The 21,975-nt window shown below is 37.4% G+C and overlaps 3 protein-coding genes across 4 annotated transcripts in view; 1 reads left to right on the top strand and 2 right to left on the bottom strand.

Moving 5' to 3' along the window:
* The window catches only part of atp9b (ATPase phospholipid transporting 9B), a 57,240-nt gene extending 46,156 nt beyond the window's left edge, over positions 1 to 11,084 (bottom strand). For both annotated transcript variants that reach the window (XM_079877864.1, XM_079877865.1), the window contains exons 1-6: positions 10,985 to 11,084; positions 7,997 to 8,170; positions 2,929 to 3,079; positions 2,219 to 2,332; positions 2,014 to 2,122; positions 703 to 761 (exon numbers count right to left, since the gene is read on the bottom strand). In XM_079877864.1, the coding sequence (XP_079733990.1) occupies positions 703 to 761; positions 2,014 to 2,122; positions 2,219 to 2,332; positions 2,929 to 3,079; positions 7,997 to 8,170; positions 10,985 to 11,064 (687 nt within the window). In that variant the 5' untranslated portion in view covers positions 11,065 to 11,084. The remainder of the gene's footprint in view (positions 1 to 702; positions 762 to 2,013; positions 2,123 to 2,218; positions 2,333 to 2,928; positions 3,080 to 7,996; positions 8,171 to 10,984) is intronic.
* Positions 1 to 21,975, top strand: part of LOC307162827 (riboflavin transporter 2-like) — a 285,939-nt gene that overhangs the window by 127,061 nt on the left and 136,903 nt on the right. The gene's annotated exons all lie outside the window — the stretch shown is intronic.
* sall3b (spalt-like transcription factor 3b) lies at positions 11,502 to 21,850 on the bottom strand. Its single transcript, XM_079877862.1, has 4 exons — positions 21,768 to 21,850; positions 15,159 to 18,083; positions 13,647 to 13,987; positions 11,502 to 13,242 (listed from the first exon to the last, which is right to left on the bottom strand). The coding sequence occupies exons 1-4, from the start codon at positions 21,847 to 21,849 to the stop codon at positions 12,847 to 12,849; spliced, it is 3,744 nt and encodes a 1,247-aa protein (XP_079733988.1). The 5' UTR covers position 21,850; the 3' UTR covers positions 11,502 to 12,846.

The raw sequence follows: 21,975 nt of genomic DNA, 5'->3' as shown, positions 1-21,975 counted from the left end.
TTATAAGGAAATGAAATGTGGAATAAAGTCGTTATTTTTGTTTGTTTTTGCGCACAAAAAGTATTCTCGTCGCTTGATAAACTTAAGATTGAGCCACTGTAGTCACTTGGACTATATTAACGATCTCTTTGATGACTTTTCTGGGCCAGCAAGTTTCGGTCACATAGCAGCCTATGGAGGAGTGAGACATAGCTCAGATTTCATCAAAAATATCTTAATTTGTGTTCCGAAGATGAACGAAGGTCTTACGCGGTTGGAACAACATGAGGGTGAGTAATTACTGACAGAATTTTCATTTTTGGGTGAACTAACCCTTTAAAAAGGCATATAAGGTATCCATGCTATCTTTGCTTCAAAACTGAGCGAGCTGGCCACCTACACAGCTTATAATCTTTAGAGATATTCATTTATTCACATACATATATATTTTATTATATATACACTGTATATGCGCGTGTCAGTGAATCCAGTTCTGTAACGTTTTAGTGTTCTTAACCTATTTTAGTGTTGCGTTGAATAATTGAACAAGGTCATTTCCCTAGCAAGCAATTAAAGCGAACCACAGACAGTAAGAGGAGAGACAGACACAATGTCCCATTAAAAGAATGACAGGATTTCATGTGACGGATCACATAGCAGAAAGTTTATGCTGATACCTTGAACAACAAAAGACAGAGGAAGGGATAAAAAAGGACAACAAACCTTTTCCACAATGATTAAATCTCCGACCTGTATGTCTGAACTCTTTATTTGGACCTTCCCTGAAAAGCAAGATGGACAAATAATTGTAATTAGAAATGAATTATTAAGCCTTAGGCAATTTACATTTAATCAAAATACTTTTTAAAATGATCAATATTAGGGTTGTAAAAGTTAACATATCAAGATGGGTTAACTAGGTTTAATTCAGTTAGCACATTTATTTTCTTCAATTTGATTTTTCTAAAAGAACATTCAGAGCTACTGAACAGAGTCGCTAAGATTTCACACACATGCACATAAGCTCCTATCAGAGTACCCGTTTCCCACTAGATGGAGAAAGACATTCTTTACATTTATTCATAAATTAAACCCAGACAGGGCGTTTAACAAAAGTCATTTGCATTCTTTGTATGGTGAAATTAAATTATCATCGAAGCTCAACAAGTTGCATATCACCCATGAGTGAAACACTGTCATTCACAGAAATGTGGAGGATTGCCCCTTTATACATGTAATATTATGTTCATAAAATTATTGAATTGCATATTTTGTATAGTTAATAAATTTCAGATTTTCTATGTAATTGGATGTACTTTGAGAAATATAGAACCTTTTTCGTACAAGTACTTACATTAAAAATGAACTAAATGTTATTTCAAAAATGTAAGATTAATAGAGATTACATAAATAATTTTACAACAATTGCAAAACCTGAGGTAAATGATTTTAGATTTCTAAAACACTGGATGAGGATTTGAATTAGGGCTGTCAAACGATTAATCGCGATTAATCGTATCCAAAATAAAAGTTTGTTTTTTACATAATATATGTGTGTGTACGGTGTATAATTATTTTCTATATATAAATACACACACATGCATGTATATATTTAAGAAATATTTGCATGTATATACTGTGTATATATATTTATATTATATATAATTTATATTATATATAAATATTTTATATATAAATAACACATTTTTCTTAAATATATATGCATGTGTGTGTATTTATATATAGAAAATAATTATTCTCCATACACACACATATATTATGTAAACACAAACTTTTATTTTGGATGCGATTAATCGCGATTAATCGTTTGACAGCCCTAATTTGAATACATCAAGTCATTACCTACAATGTAAAAAAAAAAATTGTGGATACACTCAGTATCAACTCTTTTCACTATTCAGTTATTTTCATAGCCTTCAAAGGCTGCAACTCTTAGTTAGTCAGTGGAGCTCAAAACATGTGCATATGACACATCATGTATAATATCATCAGGATGTGTCACATTGTGGTCACCTCTCATTGTGAGTTTACTGTACAGCTGGGAATTCATCTCTTTATCTCTCCTGCAACGGCGAACTTCGTCAACTGCCTCTCTCACCATGGTGACAGCCAACACAAAACCCTGAAAGACAAGGGGGGAAAAAAGGAATAACAAAAGTGATGAATGAATTTACTTTTAGAGTTCAATCTCCACCTTCATAAGGTTAGACGTACTCACCAGCGGGGCCCAGTAAGTGTACAAATATCCTATCTTAAGCGATGGAACAAACTGAGAACAAGCCACTACCAGAAAATACAAGTTGAGGAAGAACTTAAACTGCTGGTAAAGAACCTAAAACAAAAGAAAGAGAAAGCACCACAAATAAATCAACAACCAGCAATATATTTGATGAAGATTTTATAAAATGCCCATGACAATATGAATCGAAAAGCATTTAAGTACTTGTAATGACAGTAATACATGTGACATCCTAACACAGCTTTTGGTGGCACACCTGATTGGCTTATACATAATTCATCGTACAAGCTGCAAATACTTTGCCAAGGACACATACACAAGGTGCGTTCCTCTGAATAAGACATCGCCAGCAGTCATAATACAGTAGATCGCTTACACACTCAGTGGAAAAAGATCCGTTAGATTGCTGTTACACCCCTTCCTTCACAGCTAGTTACACATTAACCTGATTACTGAGCAAATCTGCTGTGCGTACAATGGGTAGAGATTTCCCTTTAAACAGCCTAGCGAGAGCTAAAGAATAAACGCAGGCACAAAAAAGTTCTGCATCATAAAATAAATAATAAATATAAAAAATATTCATGACATAAATACACAAAAATAATACAAGTGATAAAAAAACTTTGGCATTTTAAAAAAGAAGTTTGCATTCTCAACAAAACACATGCATCAGAGATATATGGCCTTACCCCTGGCACAAAAGTGACAAAGTTGTATTTCTGATTCTTGATGGCATTTCTGGGGTACTTCTCTTCACATTTCTCGGGATGTCCCAGCCACACTGTCCGAGCCTTCAGCTCTTTCTTCCTGCGACATGTGTGAACCAGACATTCACAACAGCTGCGTGACAAGAGACCACGGGAGGAAAAAGATCATCCAGTGATTAGACAAATTCACTTAAGGAGACACAGCTCTACAGGCGCAGTTCGGGCCTGGATTCCAGTAAACGGTCTTCATTTAAAAATATCCCTGACCGAATAATTAACAAATATCAAGGCTGCTCATAACGCATAATTTAAGGGTTGTGCTGAAAACTGGTGATTTTGGTGAATCATCACCCTGTTAATCACTTAAAATGCACTTGAAAACTAACACTGAGACTTTTTGTGGAATTCATCACCAGTCAGGCGTATCCAGTTGATTCCACTTGAAATACAACTGACGTTAATGCAACATTAATGTAACTGATGTTACAGAGAGTGAAGGCAGCCTAGTTTCACTAGAACTTCAAGCAGACGATACAGAGAACTTCCACTAAGAAGTAACACTTGACACGGTAGTGCCAGAAAATAGTATAAGAAGAGGCAGAACGCTCTCGAAACCCTCAAAATGAGCATTTTAATTGTCATTTTAATTTATGTCAACGAGCAACTCATTTTAATATAATATATTTTAATGTACTGAAGAATTAAACAGTTCATTTTGATTTCATGTCGACTGAGAATACTACACACATTGATAATAAAGACAAGCAAATAATCAAGGGGGCTGAAGATGTGTATAGTTTTAGTGAACAATGAAAAACTTCATCTAAGGTTCCTGTGTGTTCCATGCAGGCCTAGCGATACCTAAAGGGAACAACAAACCTGTAGATGATGTCCTCTGTAACACCCCTGTCAAATAAACCCCTCCCTAGTAAACGAATGCTCCGATTCGCTGTGAAGGTCAGAGAGAGCGCCAAACACTTTGTTGACCTTCATATTCATTTTATATTCTAGCGGTTGCCATCCCTGCTGAACGGCGTGACGGTACTCTGCCGGTACTCTGCGCAGTTTACATAGTCATGCCGATTGGTTTGGCTGGCACTGAACTAAATTACATAAACCTTGAAAAAAATATAATAATATTTGTGTTGGCCCCTTTTGTCTCCTGTCTGTAAGTGCCAGCTCCCTGATTCATAAGAGAGATTATTTGCTCAAATGAATGTAGTTCAAATAATAGGGCCGTTTGAATAAGCAGAGTTATTCTGCTTGAATTATTTGTTCATTTCATAATCCTTTGCCTAAGCACACAGAAAATTACTGGAAAGCAGCAAACTGGTCAGCTGTGTGAAATCCCATTTGTTCATTAGGAGCAGAAAAAAAAAAATCAATACCAAGCTTACAATTGAGATGCGCTGCTGATAACCTAGTGCATAAGTGGAGAAGAGTCAAGCACACACGTTCATAACCATAAATTACTAATATATCTTTTAATCACACTTGCGACACATGTCATTGATGCAACACAAAAGGCATTGAGATATTCTGGGAATGCACGTCCAAATAGACATTGAGCCTATTGATATTGTTGGCTGGATGAGCAAATTTTCGGTTGGCGTGTTTGACCTTCTGACTGATGATGCGCAGAGAGCACCTCAACCAAAAAACACAACCTGTGCTTGTGCATGTATTTCATGCACAGTTACCGGTGCGTTAGAAAGGAGCTGAGCCAACCTGGCACAAGCACTACATACACACACAATAGGCTGCATGACAATGGTGACATTTATTAATAAAAGGTGAAGGCCAAGATCATTTTAAATGTTTTCAGCAAAACATCTATCTATCTATCTATCTATCTATCTATCTATCTATCTATCTATCTATCTATCCGTCTATCCATCTATCCGTCTATCCATCTATCTATCTATCTATCAGTCTTTTCATCTACCTACCTACCCATCCATCCATCCATCCATCCATCCATCAGTTTATGACCGTCTATGACTCTCAATCAATTACAAACAAATTTTAAATCATATTAATAAATATACCAATCAAATTATTCATAAGTAATCAAATTTAGCAATATGTTCTCATAAAAGCCACCAAATGAAAAAATATTCCTGGCTTATCAACAACTATTAGCTTCCACAACAACGCACAGTAACATTCTGTTTATTACTACAAGCGCGCATTGCAGTTATTTTTGTCTGCCACTTTGAAAGCTTCAGCTCTTTTTAAATTTGGATGGATTCTGATTGGCAGTCAATGTTTTTATCATTCATCAGTTTGAAAAAATCATTCTGAAAGCAATTCCGACGATATCGTTCCTCTATGCCGTTATTGTTATAGCTGTGGCGTTGACTTCCCTATTCTCATAGAATTAGAATGATTATTAAAACTTCATAGATGTCCCCCTTGGTATGAAAGTGCCATTACATTCAAGAACAATCCATTTGCAGTAGGGTTGCTGCTATAGTCTGTGTTACCTGTGTTACATGGTGTTCAGCGATTACATTACTTGGCCACTGTAATGTAATTTTTTTTATAGAAATAAAAACCATTTAGTTCAGTTAGACAATACAATAGACGCCAAAATTATGAACAAAGCGTCTGCTCTGCTCCATATACAGCACAAGTTGCAGAGTGCAACAGGAGTCAGATTTCAGATTGGCAAAAATAATAGATTTGTCGATTAATCGTTTTTTAAAATGTGGTTGATTCGATATTGATTTTCCGTATGTATTTCCACAAACATTGAACAATATCTGATTGACGTTAATCTTATTACTAGTCTTTTCCACTTTTTCATCCTCTATTTACACTGCACGAGCATGACAGCGGGGACACTGTCATTCATTCTGTGCTGAACATGGCGGATGCAGGTTCGCTTTTCAGCGTGAAAGACGTTGAACTGCATGGTCACGAAAGTTTATCATTTGCACGCATTTTCAAGCCTTGCCAATTTAAGCATTCAAGCGAAAGAGAACTTGCGCGTGCTGTGTGAGAAGTTTTGTGCACACACAACTGCGGGTCTGAGACAGCATGCAAATAATAAAGTTAATTCTCTTTCACGTCTCTTTGCGCTAAAACGGAAAAATTCACAAAATGGCCGCCTTTGCGAGTATCCAAATAAACCAAGCAGGAAGGAAGTCGACCGGAAGTTGAAGCCGGCCGCGTGCCACCATCTTGTAGCAGAACTTCACCTGCTGTTAGCATTCCATTGACTCCCATTCATTTTGGCGTCACTTTGACAGCGAATAACTTTACATCTGAGGCGTTTGAAGACTCCATTTGTCCATTATTAATTTCTAAAGAAACACGACAATGTATAAAATGCTCCATTACCTTTGAGCTTATGTTATGGCCCCGTAGAAGCAGTTTTTGTAAAAGTAGGCTAACGATTGCGTCATAACCACGCGACTCTCTGTCGCACAGTAGAGAAATTAACGTATGGACGGGAGGAGAAGCTCGCGGGCAATCGGGGAGACGTGGAGGCAAAATTACAAAATAATTAATCAGAATACCTAGCAAAAGTTTCTCCTGCTCCTAGCTCATGGACACCTCCTACTCACACTCTCCGTCTCTGCAAGTTTCGGAAGGGAATGATTCAGATTTCTCATGCCACAGCCACTAGAAGACAGACGGGTTGCTCACGTCACATCTACGTCGTCAAGCTCTGTTTGAGTCGGTTTGAGTCTGCGCGTCAGGAACGGAAGTCCTAAAAAAATCGCTAAAAATGGGCTTCACTTGTCTCAATTGAGTTCCAATGAGATGGCTCTGTCCACTTCTTATACTGTCTATGAAATAAACATAGTTGGTTATGGCTATGGAGAAAGAACGTGTATTGAATGATGTATGAGTATATTGGATGATGTATGAGTATATTGGATTCATGCATTAGTCTTAAATAATATTCCTGTGTCTAATAATATTCCTGTATTCCTAATATTCCTGCTGCTGTCTGTGTTTTTAATGTTAATCACACTACAAAATACAAAGAAATCACTCCATGCTCTTCACTGAATAACTTTTTTGAAACTTTAATAAGGATAACACCCCCACTGTCCTTTTTTTTATTTATTTTTTATGGAAATAAAAACCCATTTAGTTCAGTCGGACAACGGATGCTAAAATTATGAACTGAAAGTGTCTGCTCTGCTCCATATACAGCACGAGCTGCAGAGTGCAACAGGAGTCAGATTTCACTTATCACGTGACAAGAGTAAGGACAGATGACTGACAGGATGATGGCAGAGGATTTGGTGCGCAATAGATCCTGGCCGTCACTGACAACTGACAACGCATGATGTAGTTTTGGTATCTTGCCACTGTCGCCTTTGTCGCATTTGGCTTGCTTAGTTGGGGACACTTAATATTCAACAATATTATTGATCTGCCTGCATTGACACCATTGTATGAGAACTGAACTGAGCTGAGCTGGATGATTACATCACTGTTTTCTTCAGAGCTGCTGTATAGAAAAATTAAAAACAAAATGAAAAACTTTTTTACAACAGAAATCCCTATATACAGAGTGCACTTCATCGCAAATTCAAAAGTGAAAGGAAAAACAAGCATGCATTAAAAAAAAACTATTTCAATAACCCCCATATTGATAGCGGCTCCCTTATGCCCACAAATTATTGGCCATATTGAGTATGCGTGATCGCGATTTAAAAACGAAAGAGAAAAGCGAGTGCGCATTAACCAGTGTTATCAGTAATACCGGTGTTGTAGCAAGTTTATATACTGGTGTAAAAAATTCCTCACCGTGACATCCCTAATTTGCAGTCGAGTTTTTAAATATGAGGGTATTCACAGAGAACAGGTTCTCACATTCCTTCTGTGCTGTTTTTTTTTTTCATTTTTGGTCTTTTCAGCATTTTTCACCATGCGCCTCACATTTTTGAGACACAGCGTCAAATTTAAAAAGTGGTTTACATTGGAGAAGCAAATACTACGTACAACCAGATCATTTGTGAGCCCTCAGATATTAAAAGAAGCAACTTAACGCTTAAATATTAACGTGAGCTCTCATGTAGGCTGTTACCTGATGCACAGGACCTTCCATCCTCCACAGAGGAACCAGCCCAGTCCTCTGTGTTTCTGATTCACTCTGGCTCTGGGCAGAGTCTGATAGTCACTTTCGTCATTTTCGAAAGCTTCCTCTGACATCATCAATGGCATCTCATCAAGGTTTAAGGATTCGTCTTCAATCTGATACCTGAAACATTGTTACAAAAAAGGATGGCATTACACCTCTGACAAGTTAGGCATCATCATTTTTTGCCAAAACTATAAATTATAAAAATTGTGTAGGATCATTTCTCCTTTATATAAATTCACAAAAAGCTAAATAACCTGCTAAGCTACAAAAACAGTATAGGATTACTATATCAAATGAAGGTGTCACGACTCAAATGTAATAAATAGACTGTTTGTCAAATTGTTATCCAACAAAAACATTCCTACTTTCATTATAACCTATCAAATCTAAAAAGACATTATGCAATGAAATAAGGACATTTTTAAAGGCGCCTACATGAATGAGTGGAAAAAAAAAAAAACAATGCAGAAGTTAAGGGAACTGTTCCTCTCTCACACTGTGTTCCTCATTTATCAAGACGAGTCTCAAACCCAGATCAGCAGAATGCTATTGTGACACTCTGAAACAGCCGACGTCCCAAGAGGATATCAGCTTCCACCCACACAAAAGCCTGGCCGTTTCTGCACCAGATCCACTTTAGCATTAGCGTCAAAACCTGCAAGCTCCCTTTTCATTTTAGAGTTGTCCGTGGATAGACTTAATTCATGCAATTAGGCCTCTGTGATCACTGTAAACACTGACAGCCTTTTGCAGTCGAACACTGAAATAAGTATAAAAACATACCAGATTCAGACCATGCTGACTGAACAGGCCCTCCTAAGTCAGTGATATCGAGTTGGATAAATTATTAAAGAAGCATTATACACTTACAATGGCAGATATTAACAACCTACAAACTCTAGTCTTCTAAAAGAATGAACAGGGCAGAAATATTTGAGAGATCAGTTAGTGTGAATCATATTTAATCTTCGCAAAACACTGAACGCTCACATGTTGTAGTGAAGATTACAGCACTGACTGATGAAAAAAGATATTACCATCTTAATCATTAAGTATGTTTGACCTTCTGTTTCCCATTTTTAATGTGGTCAATGCATGATCAATGTGTGAATAATGGTCTAAATTAAATGTTCATCATATCAAGCAATTGTGTATTTTGAGAAGACTTGGATTGCAACTGCTTGATTCATATGATTTACATCACTATTTCTTTCTGAATTGTGAATGTTTGGGGGGAATGGACTTTTAATAAAGCGATCGAAATCTCTCAGGTTCCATTAAAATATCTTCATTTGTGTTTCGAAGATGAACAAAAGTCTTATGGGTTTGAAACGACATGAGGGTAAATGAGAAAGTCGGACTGGTCGGGATGCTCAAACAACTGACCTACAAATGGCTTAGTTGTAGCTAACTCTGTATAATAATTTATAATTTAATAATAATTAAAACTCATTTCTTTTGAGTTTGGGTGTTCTTGACAAGTTTCGTGAGATTCACCATTATAAGACACTATGAACTAATGGGAAATGACAAATATTAGCTCTACAAAGGCTAATCGGTTCCTGCCACAGTAGGCAAGTTATTTTTGAGGTATGTCAACAAAAGCACATCACTCTGAAATGTGTCTAAGTGGATTTAAGCTTTTTGATGTTCATTAAAAATAATTTTTGGTTAAACTGTCTTGACAGTGGTCAAGCAGAAATGGGTGTAATAAAATAAGACAACCAAGTTAGCTGACCGGTGTAATAATAAACCGAATCGATACAGTCTAGTGAGGCCGATGTAAGAGATTTGTAGCCTGCAGGCTCACCATTGATATTTGTATTCAATTGTATGATAAAGGAAATCAGATCACCATCAGATCTGCTTAACCAGCCATATAGATCAAGAAAGACAACAGAATAAGCAAAGTATGAGCCAAACATAGCTGGTGGTCCAATTTATCTCTCCTAACTGTGGTCAGTTCTTCTACTCTTCTCTTTCCTCCTCAATAAAACAAAACGATTCGCAAAGTTATTGTGCGCAATAGCATTACCCCAAACAATGAAATCAAATTAAGCAATCTCTTTGGTTTAGGTCCATACTCTCAAGCAGCAACGCCACAAGTGGTCCTTAGACTGTCAGTATTTGACAAACAGCTGGATGCCATAAATACAGATCCTGTACGCTGTTAGGCTATTTATGCGGTTCAGGAAAACCAGATAGACATTTGTTTCTCACATAAACCATGGGACAAAAGTTTGCAGAGAGATATCGTGACAAGATCGGCATCAGCAGACCATGGCATGATGTGATCCATATACCTAAGGCAAATGAGATGCAGTATGCGATATGCTATATAAGGAACAAAGCCTCATATGATGGTCACCAAAAGTTCATGATATGTTCTATGAATGTACGTTACCGTGAATTGTGTTTTATGTACCAAATGCACAAGAGGCATTACTTGTGATGTTTAATGAATGTATCTAAGGCTCAGAAGATGTTTTTAGAACATCTTCTGAGCCTTAGGTACATTCATTAAATACCACATATGCTTCAATTTATATGAGATGTTCCATACATGTAATGTACTAACAACCACAGAATAGCTCATAGCCAGATTACGCTTCAATGGATGTTGTACCTAAGATGTTTTATAAAAAGGAACCGGAATGACAAATATCTCACATGATTATATCACATCTTAATCACCACATGCATCTCTCGGGGAGTCTTGTATCCTCTCGTGTCCTATCAGCTGTAATCTGACACTGACAGCTCGCGCTGCTGAATTTACACTGCCACTAGACTGTTAGCCCGTTAGCACTCAACCCCGGAACCGTGGTATAAACAAACCCAATATCAAAACATACATTATTATAACAACTCAACTGACAGTCTTGTGTTAAAAAAGAGGTGTTTAAGATCAATATCCAACCGTATACATACCTGGCAGGTCTGCCAGCATTATAATACGCAGTTTTTTTCGAATTCGTCCGTACAGGATTCAAAAGGATGCTGTCTGCCATCTTTACTTGGCTACGTATGAATGTCGTCATGTCCGGAACAAAGTGAGGGAAATATCTGCTGTAATCTGGAAATCTGGTTTTGAAGGTATTTTATTTTTATTTAAGTGTATTTTAATATCTAACTTGGTTGAATTAATTGACTATCTTTGGTTATTTCACACTAGGCATATTACCATTGTTGTCTTGCTGTTTTTGAGGTTTGGCTTCGCAAATGATACCAAGATTTTGCATTTAAATAACAGTAGGCTAATATAATTATTTCATTAATGATTTTTTTTTTTTAAATAACACTATTAATAACAATGTCTGCCTAAAGTTTGTCTCAACACAGACACACACAGAGAGACAGAAAGAGACAGAGAGTGAAGCCTTTTCCCATATACTCTAAAATATGCTCTCACAATAAAAAGATGACACAAACAAAATATTTTGTTTGAGATTTATTTATTGAGGGTGGCAGCAATATTGCATCTTAGAAATAAATCCAGTTCAGTCAGTGTGTTTGAGAGACCACCTCAGTTGTTCCATGAAAAAATACTGATGTTCAGACAGAAAAGAAAACCTGGTGTACTTTTTATTCATTATAACATATCTGAGTACAAAAATAGTGTCTCTTTTTCATGCAGAGGACACATCAAATACCCCGTCCCTTTTCACCATTACCTATTTTATGAAAAAAAAACTGCTCATTCATATTTTTTATGTTTTTCTCCCATCACTAAACAATATATTATTTAAGGAAAATAGCACTACAAAATAAAATAACATAAAATAAAATAAAAAAACACTAAAATGACCTGACATGACACGCTTAGTAAATAAGACATAAGCTACCATTACAGACAAGTATATTGTTTCACTTTTTTCTTCTTTTCCCGTGTTCAAAAATGTTTCTGGAAACATTTATTTAGTTTGTTCTTAATAGGAAAACACTTCTAAATTTTGAAATATAATAGTCCCGCAACACGTTCGGATGCATCACAAGGCCTGATAACTATACTTTAAACTGAAGTGTAAAGGTGTTTTTAATGCAAGATCTTTATTAGCACTCATATTATACTTCATAGTCTCATGTTGGCCCGCTAATTCATTTTGCATGTAAAAGTAAATAAGGCAGAAAATAGCATAAATCAGAATTAATAACATAATAACATAGGCTGGTATAAGATGAAACGTTTGATTGTTGATGGCAGCTAAAATGACACTAGCTTTCATGGTGGTGTACTTAATTTGCATGAAAATAAATGGTTTGCATCTAATGCATAGCAGCAAAGCAGTGGGATGTCAAAGAAGAATACATCTCTTTTCAAAAACTCTGAAATGTCTCTTTATCTTTTGCTCGGGATTTAAGTTACACACTTTCAGCTGTAGCTATATTAAGACCACAGTGTGGGAATGAAAAGTTTCTATTATATATGCAAACATGTTCCCTTTCCCATGAATTGAGCAATGTCTGACAGCAAAATCAGAGGATAAAACAAAACAAATAAAATAAAATAAAATAAAATACATATTTACAACATAAAATAATCATTTTATCTCAAAGCAATGCCCTTGAATCAAGTGTAAGGTTTCAGTCAGTGGACATAATTGAAAAACTAACCGTGGCCTCAGTTTAAACAATAAAATAAAATAAAACAATTGCCATTATAGTATAAGATAAAGAATCTTTTCCCACATGAATCAAGCACATTCTAAAGAGTTTATTCAGATTTTCAAAAATCAAGACACGTGTATTTTCAATGTTCCTTATGCAAGGAGAAAGAATATGTCATTTTTACTTTAATTGATTCCGATGTCTTTTTTGTCCTCAATCATCATGGAGAAGTGTTGTCCAGTACCCCTTTCTAAGCCTGTTTTTTCCATGGCTGTGATTGGTGGGCTGTTTCCAGTGCTAGCCTTGTCCGTGGGCACAGTAATGGCAGGAAGCTGGGGGACTCCTCCACTCTGAATGACGGATATTTCATTGTTCCTCATTGCTAAGCCATTCGTAATAGCTGCTGCATATCGGCTCCAGAAGTTTTGGTCCACATTCATGGCCCGCGCTGCTAAATCCTTCTGAAACGCTTCGCTGAATTTCAGGGCGTCACCGCCCAGAAGGGCAATTGGGTTTTCCACAGACAGTCGTCTACCTCTACGGGCAGGAGTGTTATTCCACATATGGGTGCCCATGTGCACCTGTTGACAAACAGAAATTAAAGAGAAATCAATGACAAATATTTGTACGCACTTTGTAGTAGATGTGTGTATTAATCTGTAAAGAATGATTATAAAAAAAAATGACCACCATGATGTTGTGATGACCGCCATGTGTATTTGCATTGTTGTTGTTTTTTTATTATTATTTATTTATTTTTGCCTTTAATGGACAGAATGGTGGAGGACTGAAAGGAAACGTGCACAACAGCTTTTGACATGTTGGGAGCAACGCACAACACTGGTAAGCATTACATGAAAATTATAAAATAAAAACTGATTTGAAAAGTGCATCTGTTTCATATAACCTGTTCACTATTATATAATAATTAATACTTGTGAATAAGTGAATATCTGAAATAACATAATCAATAATGATCACATACCTTGAGATTACCCTTGGTTGTGAACGCTCGACCGCAGACAGAGCAGCCGAAAGGTTTTTCGCCTGTGTGTGTGCGCTCGTGGATCTGCAAGGCGCTGGCAGAAGAGAAGTTCTTCCCACATGCACTGCAGTTGTGTTGCTTAGGGGTCCGTCGGGGAGGGGGTGGTCCAGTGAGTGTGGTGACGCCCGGTATCATCACCTCAGAGCGTGAGGTGGGAGACTGCAGGCCAAATGCAGGGAAAGGCCCTTCTTTTAGCATGTATGGTCTACTGCAAGCACTCTCCAGTTTCACTGCAGTCGGCGAATTTTTTGTATCCTGATCAGTAAACCTTTGAGCATTTTCTGAGAATAAAAATAAAAAATAAGAATAAAATTAACACTGAAATCAAATAAACAAATACTGCAAAACTATGCATTAAGTGTTTAAGGGGAAATGTGTCATTTCTGGCTTTGCAAAGCCAAACAGAATTGCAAAAATATAATATCATTTAAATATATTAATTTTTTTTTTTTTTCATTTTCTACAAACACTCCCCTGTCCTCCATTACTTAAACAAACAGACCAGTCCAGCCCCAAACTCGAACCATTAACTGAGCTATATTGCGGTGCTGGGCAATGTGTAGCACCACAGTGTTTACACATTTCAGGTGAACTGAATACGGCTTACTTACAGTTGTCTATGCATATTTAGCTAGGGTAGGATTTTCAAAAAAAACATTTACTTCACCATTTAAGTAATTAAATTTACACTAAAGAAAAAAAAAATTCAAGGTTCAGTTTACTTAAAAATAAGCCCAAGTTAAACAATTCTTGAACATTTTGCCACAACTTAATTTCATTCCGTTCAAATCACTTACATTTGTAAAACAGACGTTAACTTAATCCTTTGTGTTGAGACTGCATAAATCCTTTTTGTTGACATTATTAACTGGACAGTGGACTTCTTAATCCCAACATGCTTTACATAGACTGCATTAGGAGAGTAAATGGTATCTAAGAGTTATTTGATGTTTATGAGTAAAGGGAAATACCTATTAGTGTTTAATGTTATGTTATAGTTTGTGGTTACTTATGTGCTGAAGAGTGTAGCTTGTGCTTAGGTTGTGGGCTACATGACGACTATGGTGTGTGTTGTTTCAGTCAGTACTGACAGTACTGAGACAAATCTTTTCTTATTTGATCATTCCATGCATTACATATAATAATACATATATATTTAGTATGCTAACATGCATTAATGGTAGCTAGAATTTATCTAACACAAGAACCTAAATTTAGATTTGTTCAACAAAACTATTTGTTTTAACCCTCTGGGGTCTAAGGTATTGTCTGGGCCCTAGAGGTGTTTTGACATGCCCTGACATTTGTGCTTATTTCAGTTATTCTTGTCTTGTTGTGCTAAGCTAAAATAATTGTGCGGAAAAGCTTTCCTCAGTTTAATTAAACTCATTGAACAAATCTATTTTTAAGGGTGTTTTATGGCTATCATATACAGTAGCAGTTTAAGCTTACCATGTTCCTTGCTGAAACATTGCACGTTGAAAGGGTTTTCTTTCTTTACTGTAGACTGGATAGGCTGTATTCCTGTTTGATTAAGAGTCACCCCGTTGACTGCGTTTGCTGCAGGACAATCTGTTGTTTCCGATTTTACTATAGCTGTTTCCTCAGGGATTTTAGAGGAGAGGTTCAGAGAGACTGGGTGCTCATGTTGGCCTTCAGGTTGACTGTTGAGATAGGGTGGAATGTGAATAGAACTAGATGAATGTGGCATTAATCTAGTTCCCATACTATGGTTCTCCATCTCACCAGTGGTGATCAAGCCCAGAGCATGAAGATCATTATCCATAGGTCCGTACTTTACCATCTTTTTTCCATTTGATTGGCTGAGACTGATGGATGAGTCACTCCTTACATTTTGAGATTCTGATACGCTGGTTGACAGAGAAGAGATAGGTGGTGGACTGTCTGAAAAAGAGCTCAGGGTGTTTTCACTGTTCTCCACAACATCCGCTTCTTCTTCAAATGAAATATCATCAAGACAGTCGTCATCATAAGTGCTCATGCTGTCGAAACTCTCCATATCTGTGTCTTTCTCGTAGATGGTTTCTGCCAAAGGAGTGTTTGGAATCTGCCCACCCATGTGCATGCGTATGTGCTGCTGTAACACAACAGCATTTGTGAATTTTTTCTGACAGATCGGGCATGAATGTTGAATCCGAAGAGGAGGCTTTGCACGGTGGACACCAAAGTGAGTCTTCAAGTTACCCTTTGTGGTGAATGCTCGTCCACAAACCTTGCATTTAAATGGCCTCTCCCCTGTATGGATGCGGTAGTGCATCTTCAGCGCGCTCTGACAGCTAAGCACGCGGTGGCAGATTACACACTGATTGGGATCCATCATCTTCTTGTCAATGTTTTCCACAAGCTGTTGGAGCTTCGATGTCTCAGATGTTTGCATAGAGTCTTGGAGACCACCAAATGGGAACTTGGCCCTGAACTGATCCGAGATGAGTGGAGGAGAGGGTGACTTATTAACAGCTGAAGGAACATCAGTGGACTCTGATACATTCCCCTTAACAGGTGTTTCTGTTGACATGGATTGTGAAAGCAGGCTGTTGGGGTTGTTACCATTTCTAGTCATACTGTTTGATGGCAGGTGCACTTCCTCTGTATTGAAGCTGTGTGTGATCTCTTCTTCTCTGATTGATTTAGGGGAGGCCGCAATGGTAGACATATCTGTCTCAGTGCCGGTGGGATTGGGTGACGATGGGGCAAGTTCACCTCTGGCTGGTGATGGCCTATGTGGAGATCTTTCAGAGGGTGTGCTTGTAAATGAATCACTTAAGCTTTCAATAATTGGTACTGTGGGCGGCAACTGCAGACCCATTGAGGATGGCACAGTTGGAAGAACAGGTTTGCTGTCTAACCAAGTAGGTCCTGCCTTCTCTGGAGGAAAAGACATCCCATATGGAATCCCAGAACTGGTAGGGATATTGTCAAGATACTCTGGGACTGGGTACGGGTTCATCTGGACATGAGGGTACTTCTCCTTGTGCCTTTGGAAGTGGACTTTGAGGTTTCCCTTTGTTGAGAAACGGTTGCCACAAATGTTGCATTTGAAGGGCCTCTCACCTGTGTGTGAGCGCAAATGGATCTGTAAGGCGCTGTCGCTGCCAAACACTTTAGCGCAGAACCTACACTTGTGCTTAAAGAATGGGTCCTCAGAATTGGGCTTGTTGTCAAAAATGGAGACGCCGGGCAGTTTGCCCTTACGGTGCTTCATCATAGCAGCTAGTGGGTCTAATGCACTGGCAGTGGCTGCAATGCTGGCCAGTGGATTGGGAAATATGACTCCGTTGGGAGGGCTTTGAGGTAGTAATGGTAGGTTGGCAGAAGGGCTAAGGAGGCTACTCTGGCAAGCTGATAGTGGACTGGGAGTGCTTACGGACTGGGTGTTACTAACGTTAGAGAGCGATCCACTACAAGTGGGTAAGAGCGGGGAAGCCCCGCTGTAGCTGAAGAGATGAGGGCTGGAGCTTGTTAAGGAAGCAGTGGCACTCTCTAATGCTCTGGAGCCGATTTGTCCACTGCTTGGCTGGGAAGACAGCAACGGTGGTCTCGAAAGCATAGACGCCTGGGATACAGAGGCATGCCCATTCACTGCAGAGGGCATGACCCCAGATAATGGAAGTACAGGGGGTGGAGCGATGCCCTGGAAATTGTAAGTGTTCGAGTCAGAGGGCAGGCTTTTTGAGGCAGGATTAAGGGCGGCTTGCGTAGGCTGCCTATTCATTACAGCGACCTGGCTGCGGATCTGCTCAATGAGCTGCAATTGCTGAACCTGTTGCTGCTGCAGCGCCATCAACTGCTCCAGAATCATGGGTATCGCAGCTGAGTTCAGCTTGCCTGCGGACCCTGCACAGTGAATGCTCTGGGAAAACTGAGCAACGGCCACTCGGGTGCTGTGAAGAATCTCCAGGGTCACATTGGTGCTGGGCATGTCATAATGATTGGTTGTAGGTGGTGCAGGAGAAGAGGTGGGGTTTTCATTGTCAAGTTGTAGAGGGCTGAGGTTTGATGTTTTATGCTCAGGCAAACTTATATCCATTTGTTCATCCAGGTCGATGATATGGGTTTCCTCAGGCATCTCGTCGACTTTCTCAGCCAGCTCGGAGTTGAGCTCGCTGGCCTCCATTTCTGCTGAGTCACTGTGGGCACTCAAAAGGGACTCTGTTGGTGATTCCCGGCAAATGGCCTTCTCTTCATTCTCTTTTACTATCAGCACAGGGGGGTCTTCCGTGCACTTCTGTTGGTGCTCCAGCATTTCGGACCACTTGAAGAATTCAGCACAGCACCTCTCACACACGTGTGTCTCTTCACCCCCGCTGCGGCTCTCTGTGCCGCTGTCCTCCTCATCGCCTCCCCTCAAGCGAAGTGCTGGGAGATAAAGACATAGAGAGAAAGCGTGTGAATAGAAATTTCTGAGATGATAGATTTTTCACAGCTATTCTTGGAGGAGTGAACAATATAGATAAACTAAATCAATTGTACCACTTTACCAATTACTGAAAGCCAGCCTCTTTGTGCTCATGCTCCAAAGACTCAGACGATAATTTTCTTTGCACAATCCATCAAATTATGCGACCTATCTATTGAATATACGGGAGCTTAATGAAATTCTATAGGGGATATTGATTTCCAATGTTTTTATACAATTCACAGCTGCACTGTCAGTTGAGGGCAAATTGAGTCTTTGATTGACTAATCTGAACTCTCCATTGCTATCAAACACTCTTATTTCCTGATGAATTTGAAGAACTAATTCCTCCACTTGACATTGTTGAGTGAAACATTTATCTCTCACTGCTAAAGATGTACAACCTTGAAAAATGGTTTCAGCTTTAAAAGTGTGAACATGGACAATTAACTTCAAACTGTTTTAAATCATGCCATTTTTGGTCATTTAAAAAAAAGAAGAAAAAAAAAACTGTCAAAATGAGAAGAAAAAAAATCTGTCCTTTCACTAGAAGTCAATGCCTGCAGTTCTATCTTAATAAATCTGTTAAGCTAAAATATATAACGACAAGAATATTATAAAGTGTAAAGTATCAATAATGAGCAAGAATATACAACTTAAAAAAGTTGTTAAAAAATCAAAGTGTAATGATCATGGGAGCCAAAAATATTATATTTGTTTTTAAATTAAATTTTTTGTTCTGATATTTGAATTAAGACAGCACATAAAATACCTAGGTTACATCAAGTTCAGATAAGATCTTAAACTGTTTTAGGTCATTGGTTCACTGGTGAGCATTTAAGGGGTTGTTTTTGAGAAATTTATGCAGAAATATTCTGAGGAAAATATAAACAGAAATAGTTTTACACATAAAAGATGTTTAGTTTAGTGAGATGGCAAAGTGTGTGAGTCTAAACAGAAATCTTTCTATATTTTCAGACTGTTTCTATTTGTGTGTTTTTTTTTTTCTTTATCTTTTTATAGTTTTTTTTTATATATATATAAAAGATGCCATGGTAGATTGTATAGGTGTATTCGCTGTATGATTACCATCGTAATCGCCTTGATATAGCCACACTGAATGTTTATGACATCAGCGTTTAAGAATAATATTGGATAAAAAATTTCTGGAAAAGTGACAGCAAGAAATGAAATGAGTGATGAGAGGATGACAGAATATCTCAAATAATTTTGTGGTCAGGTGTTGTTTGCGTATCTTCTCAGTTTTTGTGAGCCTTCCTCAGAGGAGTTACAATGTGGGTCATTTGCTTGTCTAATTCCAGTAACTGTGTGGGTGGTCTGAAAAACTCTTAACACCGAAAGGTGAGAGCTAACTGAAACTGATCTAGTGAGGCGACCAATTAACTTAAGGCCATGCCACAAATCATCTTAAAATGTTCATATATTAGTTCACATATATTAGCATTCACTGAATAGTCCAAATAGATTTACAAAGAAAAAATATATACTATGGCGAAACCCCTGTGAAAAGACGGACAAAACTGTGATCATGAGATATATTTAAAAAAAAAAAAAGCAATCAGAAAAAAGGCATTTGTGGGGCCCTACTGCATCTGCCTCTACAAAGATGAAAAAACTTGGGAGATTCCTAGGGTGCTCAGTTGGTAACCGTGGTTTTGTAGCTAGCTGGATCATTTCGACATGAGACAGACAAAGGTTAGAACATAAGAGTTTTAAAATATATTTCTCAGACCCCAAAAGAAGAAAGCTAAATGCTATTAGACAATTGTTACTGTAGAGGCCTGATGAATGGAGAACTGAAAGACGTACAAGGGCAAACACGAAAGTCAATTGTGTTGGCGTCGACAAAATGAAAGAAAAGTACCTATTGCATACATGGATAACACTCTGAAGTCAAATCATCATGATTTATTTATTTTTATTTTTAAATTAATTTAGAATATAACATAATTTAATATTAATTTAAGTGGAAATGAAAAAATGTATGTATGCCAATTAGTCTTTTAACTAATTGCAGATGGTGAAAGTTTGGCCATAAGTTACTTAAGTTTGTTAATAATATTTTTTGAATGATAATAATATGTATTGAAATGCCCACGTGTGTTTGAGCTTGTTCTGAAATTTCTGCACTTACTGTACATTAATTTTAGTAAATTTCAGAATACATACAACAGATGTTTTATGTTCTGAAAAAATAATTAATTTGTTCAAAGTTTAAAAAAACTCCAATATGCAATTATCTGCTTATTGACTAAAGGAGAGATTTTTTATTAACTTGTTAAAAAAAAAAATAATAAAGAAAACTAGCCCACAGTTTAAATATATGTGTGTAGGCTAAATGATCAAGAATCAAGATTTAAACATTATGCTAATTATTTCTACATCAATATTGTTGCATCAGGTTTTCACTTCAAATTCTTTACTCTTCTAACAGATTAGGCCTGATTATAATGGATTCGTCTGATTAAAACTGATCTGAAGAACAATAAACGTCTTTTTCACTGTCTGATTTCAACCCATACCCTGATTCAGTTCTTTTAGTTCGATCTTTGTGTTGCAGTAAATACTTTAACGCGATTTAAATAAAGACACAACTTCGACACCAGACCAAGTGTGAGGCTTTTTCATAAGTAACTTCATTACCATGACAAAAGGAATTATTCTCACGCAAACAGACGAATGTTGAAGGTTTTGTTTGGGTCTTGCAATGGGACACTTTTGTATGGTTTGCAGATCTTTTATTTTGGAGCTTTATCAAAAGCACAAATAGCCTAGATGCACAACTCTAATCTACCGTTACTGATTATAATTAATAATTCATTTTAAATCATGTTAAATCAAACTATTTTTGAAAGTCTACACGAAATGCAAAAATAAATAAATATAGGGCCTATAAGATACGTGACCAGTTTAAGCAAATTGAATAAAAAATAATGAGAGCATTTTATGTCCATAAATGTTTGATTATTTCTAATGAATTTAACAGAAATTGTTATTTAGCAGATAGAAGACTGGAAAGACTAGAAATTACGACTGCATTATTTAGTGGGGGGAAAAAAAGTGTTCGGCATTTTTGTCAAATGACACATAATCAACGTTTGACACGAAATTTCCGAAAGCACATATTTGTAGGTTTCATGTAGGCTACTATATAAACACACTTAACTTGTGATTTATGAAACACTAATAAAAAATAAAGGTTCGAATAGAATTTTACAATCATGCCATAAGACAACCACAAGTAACTTTTTATTCTCTGGTTCTTTAGAAAACGCACCGGTGTTTTAAAGAAGAAACCTAACTTTTTATATTAAAAAGACTCTTTGCTGAACGTAGCAACCATCGAAGAACGTTATTTTTAAGGGTGTAAACTTTGTCTTGAGTTCCGTATAGTCTACTTGAACTGAACACAGCATCGTTTAAACTTACATGCTTGCTAAATCAAGTTCTTTTTATATTCCCCGATTCTCTCAAATTGTTCATTCTATGTAATAGCCTATGTTCTATCTATCGTGTCTTCAGCACTACTCAAAATTAACAATATAACATCGCGAAATTCTGACAAAAGAAACTTGTTTGTATCTAAAGAGCCGAATAAAAGATTCGTATTTCAATTCACATACCGTTATCCGGACTTTTGTCCGACTGTGTTCCTTCTTCGTCCGACCTGAGATGCTGAGGTTTCGCTTGCTTTCTTCGGGACATGTCTCTGCGCTTCGCGTCGGCGCTCCGATCTGCAGAAACATCGGACGCTGGCAGTCCCGTACAGTCCCGGGGTCAGTGAATAAGAGATATTAGATGTTGTTACCGTTGTGCAGATTGCGCATGTCG

Source organism: Squalius cephalus (genome assembly GCF_949319135.1).
Source record: "Squalius cephalus genome assembly, chromosome: 8".
In the NCBI taxonomy this organism is placed as follows: domain Eukaryota; kingdom Metazoa; phylum Chordata; class Actinopteri; order Cypriniformes; family Leuciscidae; genus Squalius; species Squalius cephalus.
This window is presented reverse-complemented; position numbering and strand designations above follow the sequence as displayed.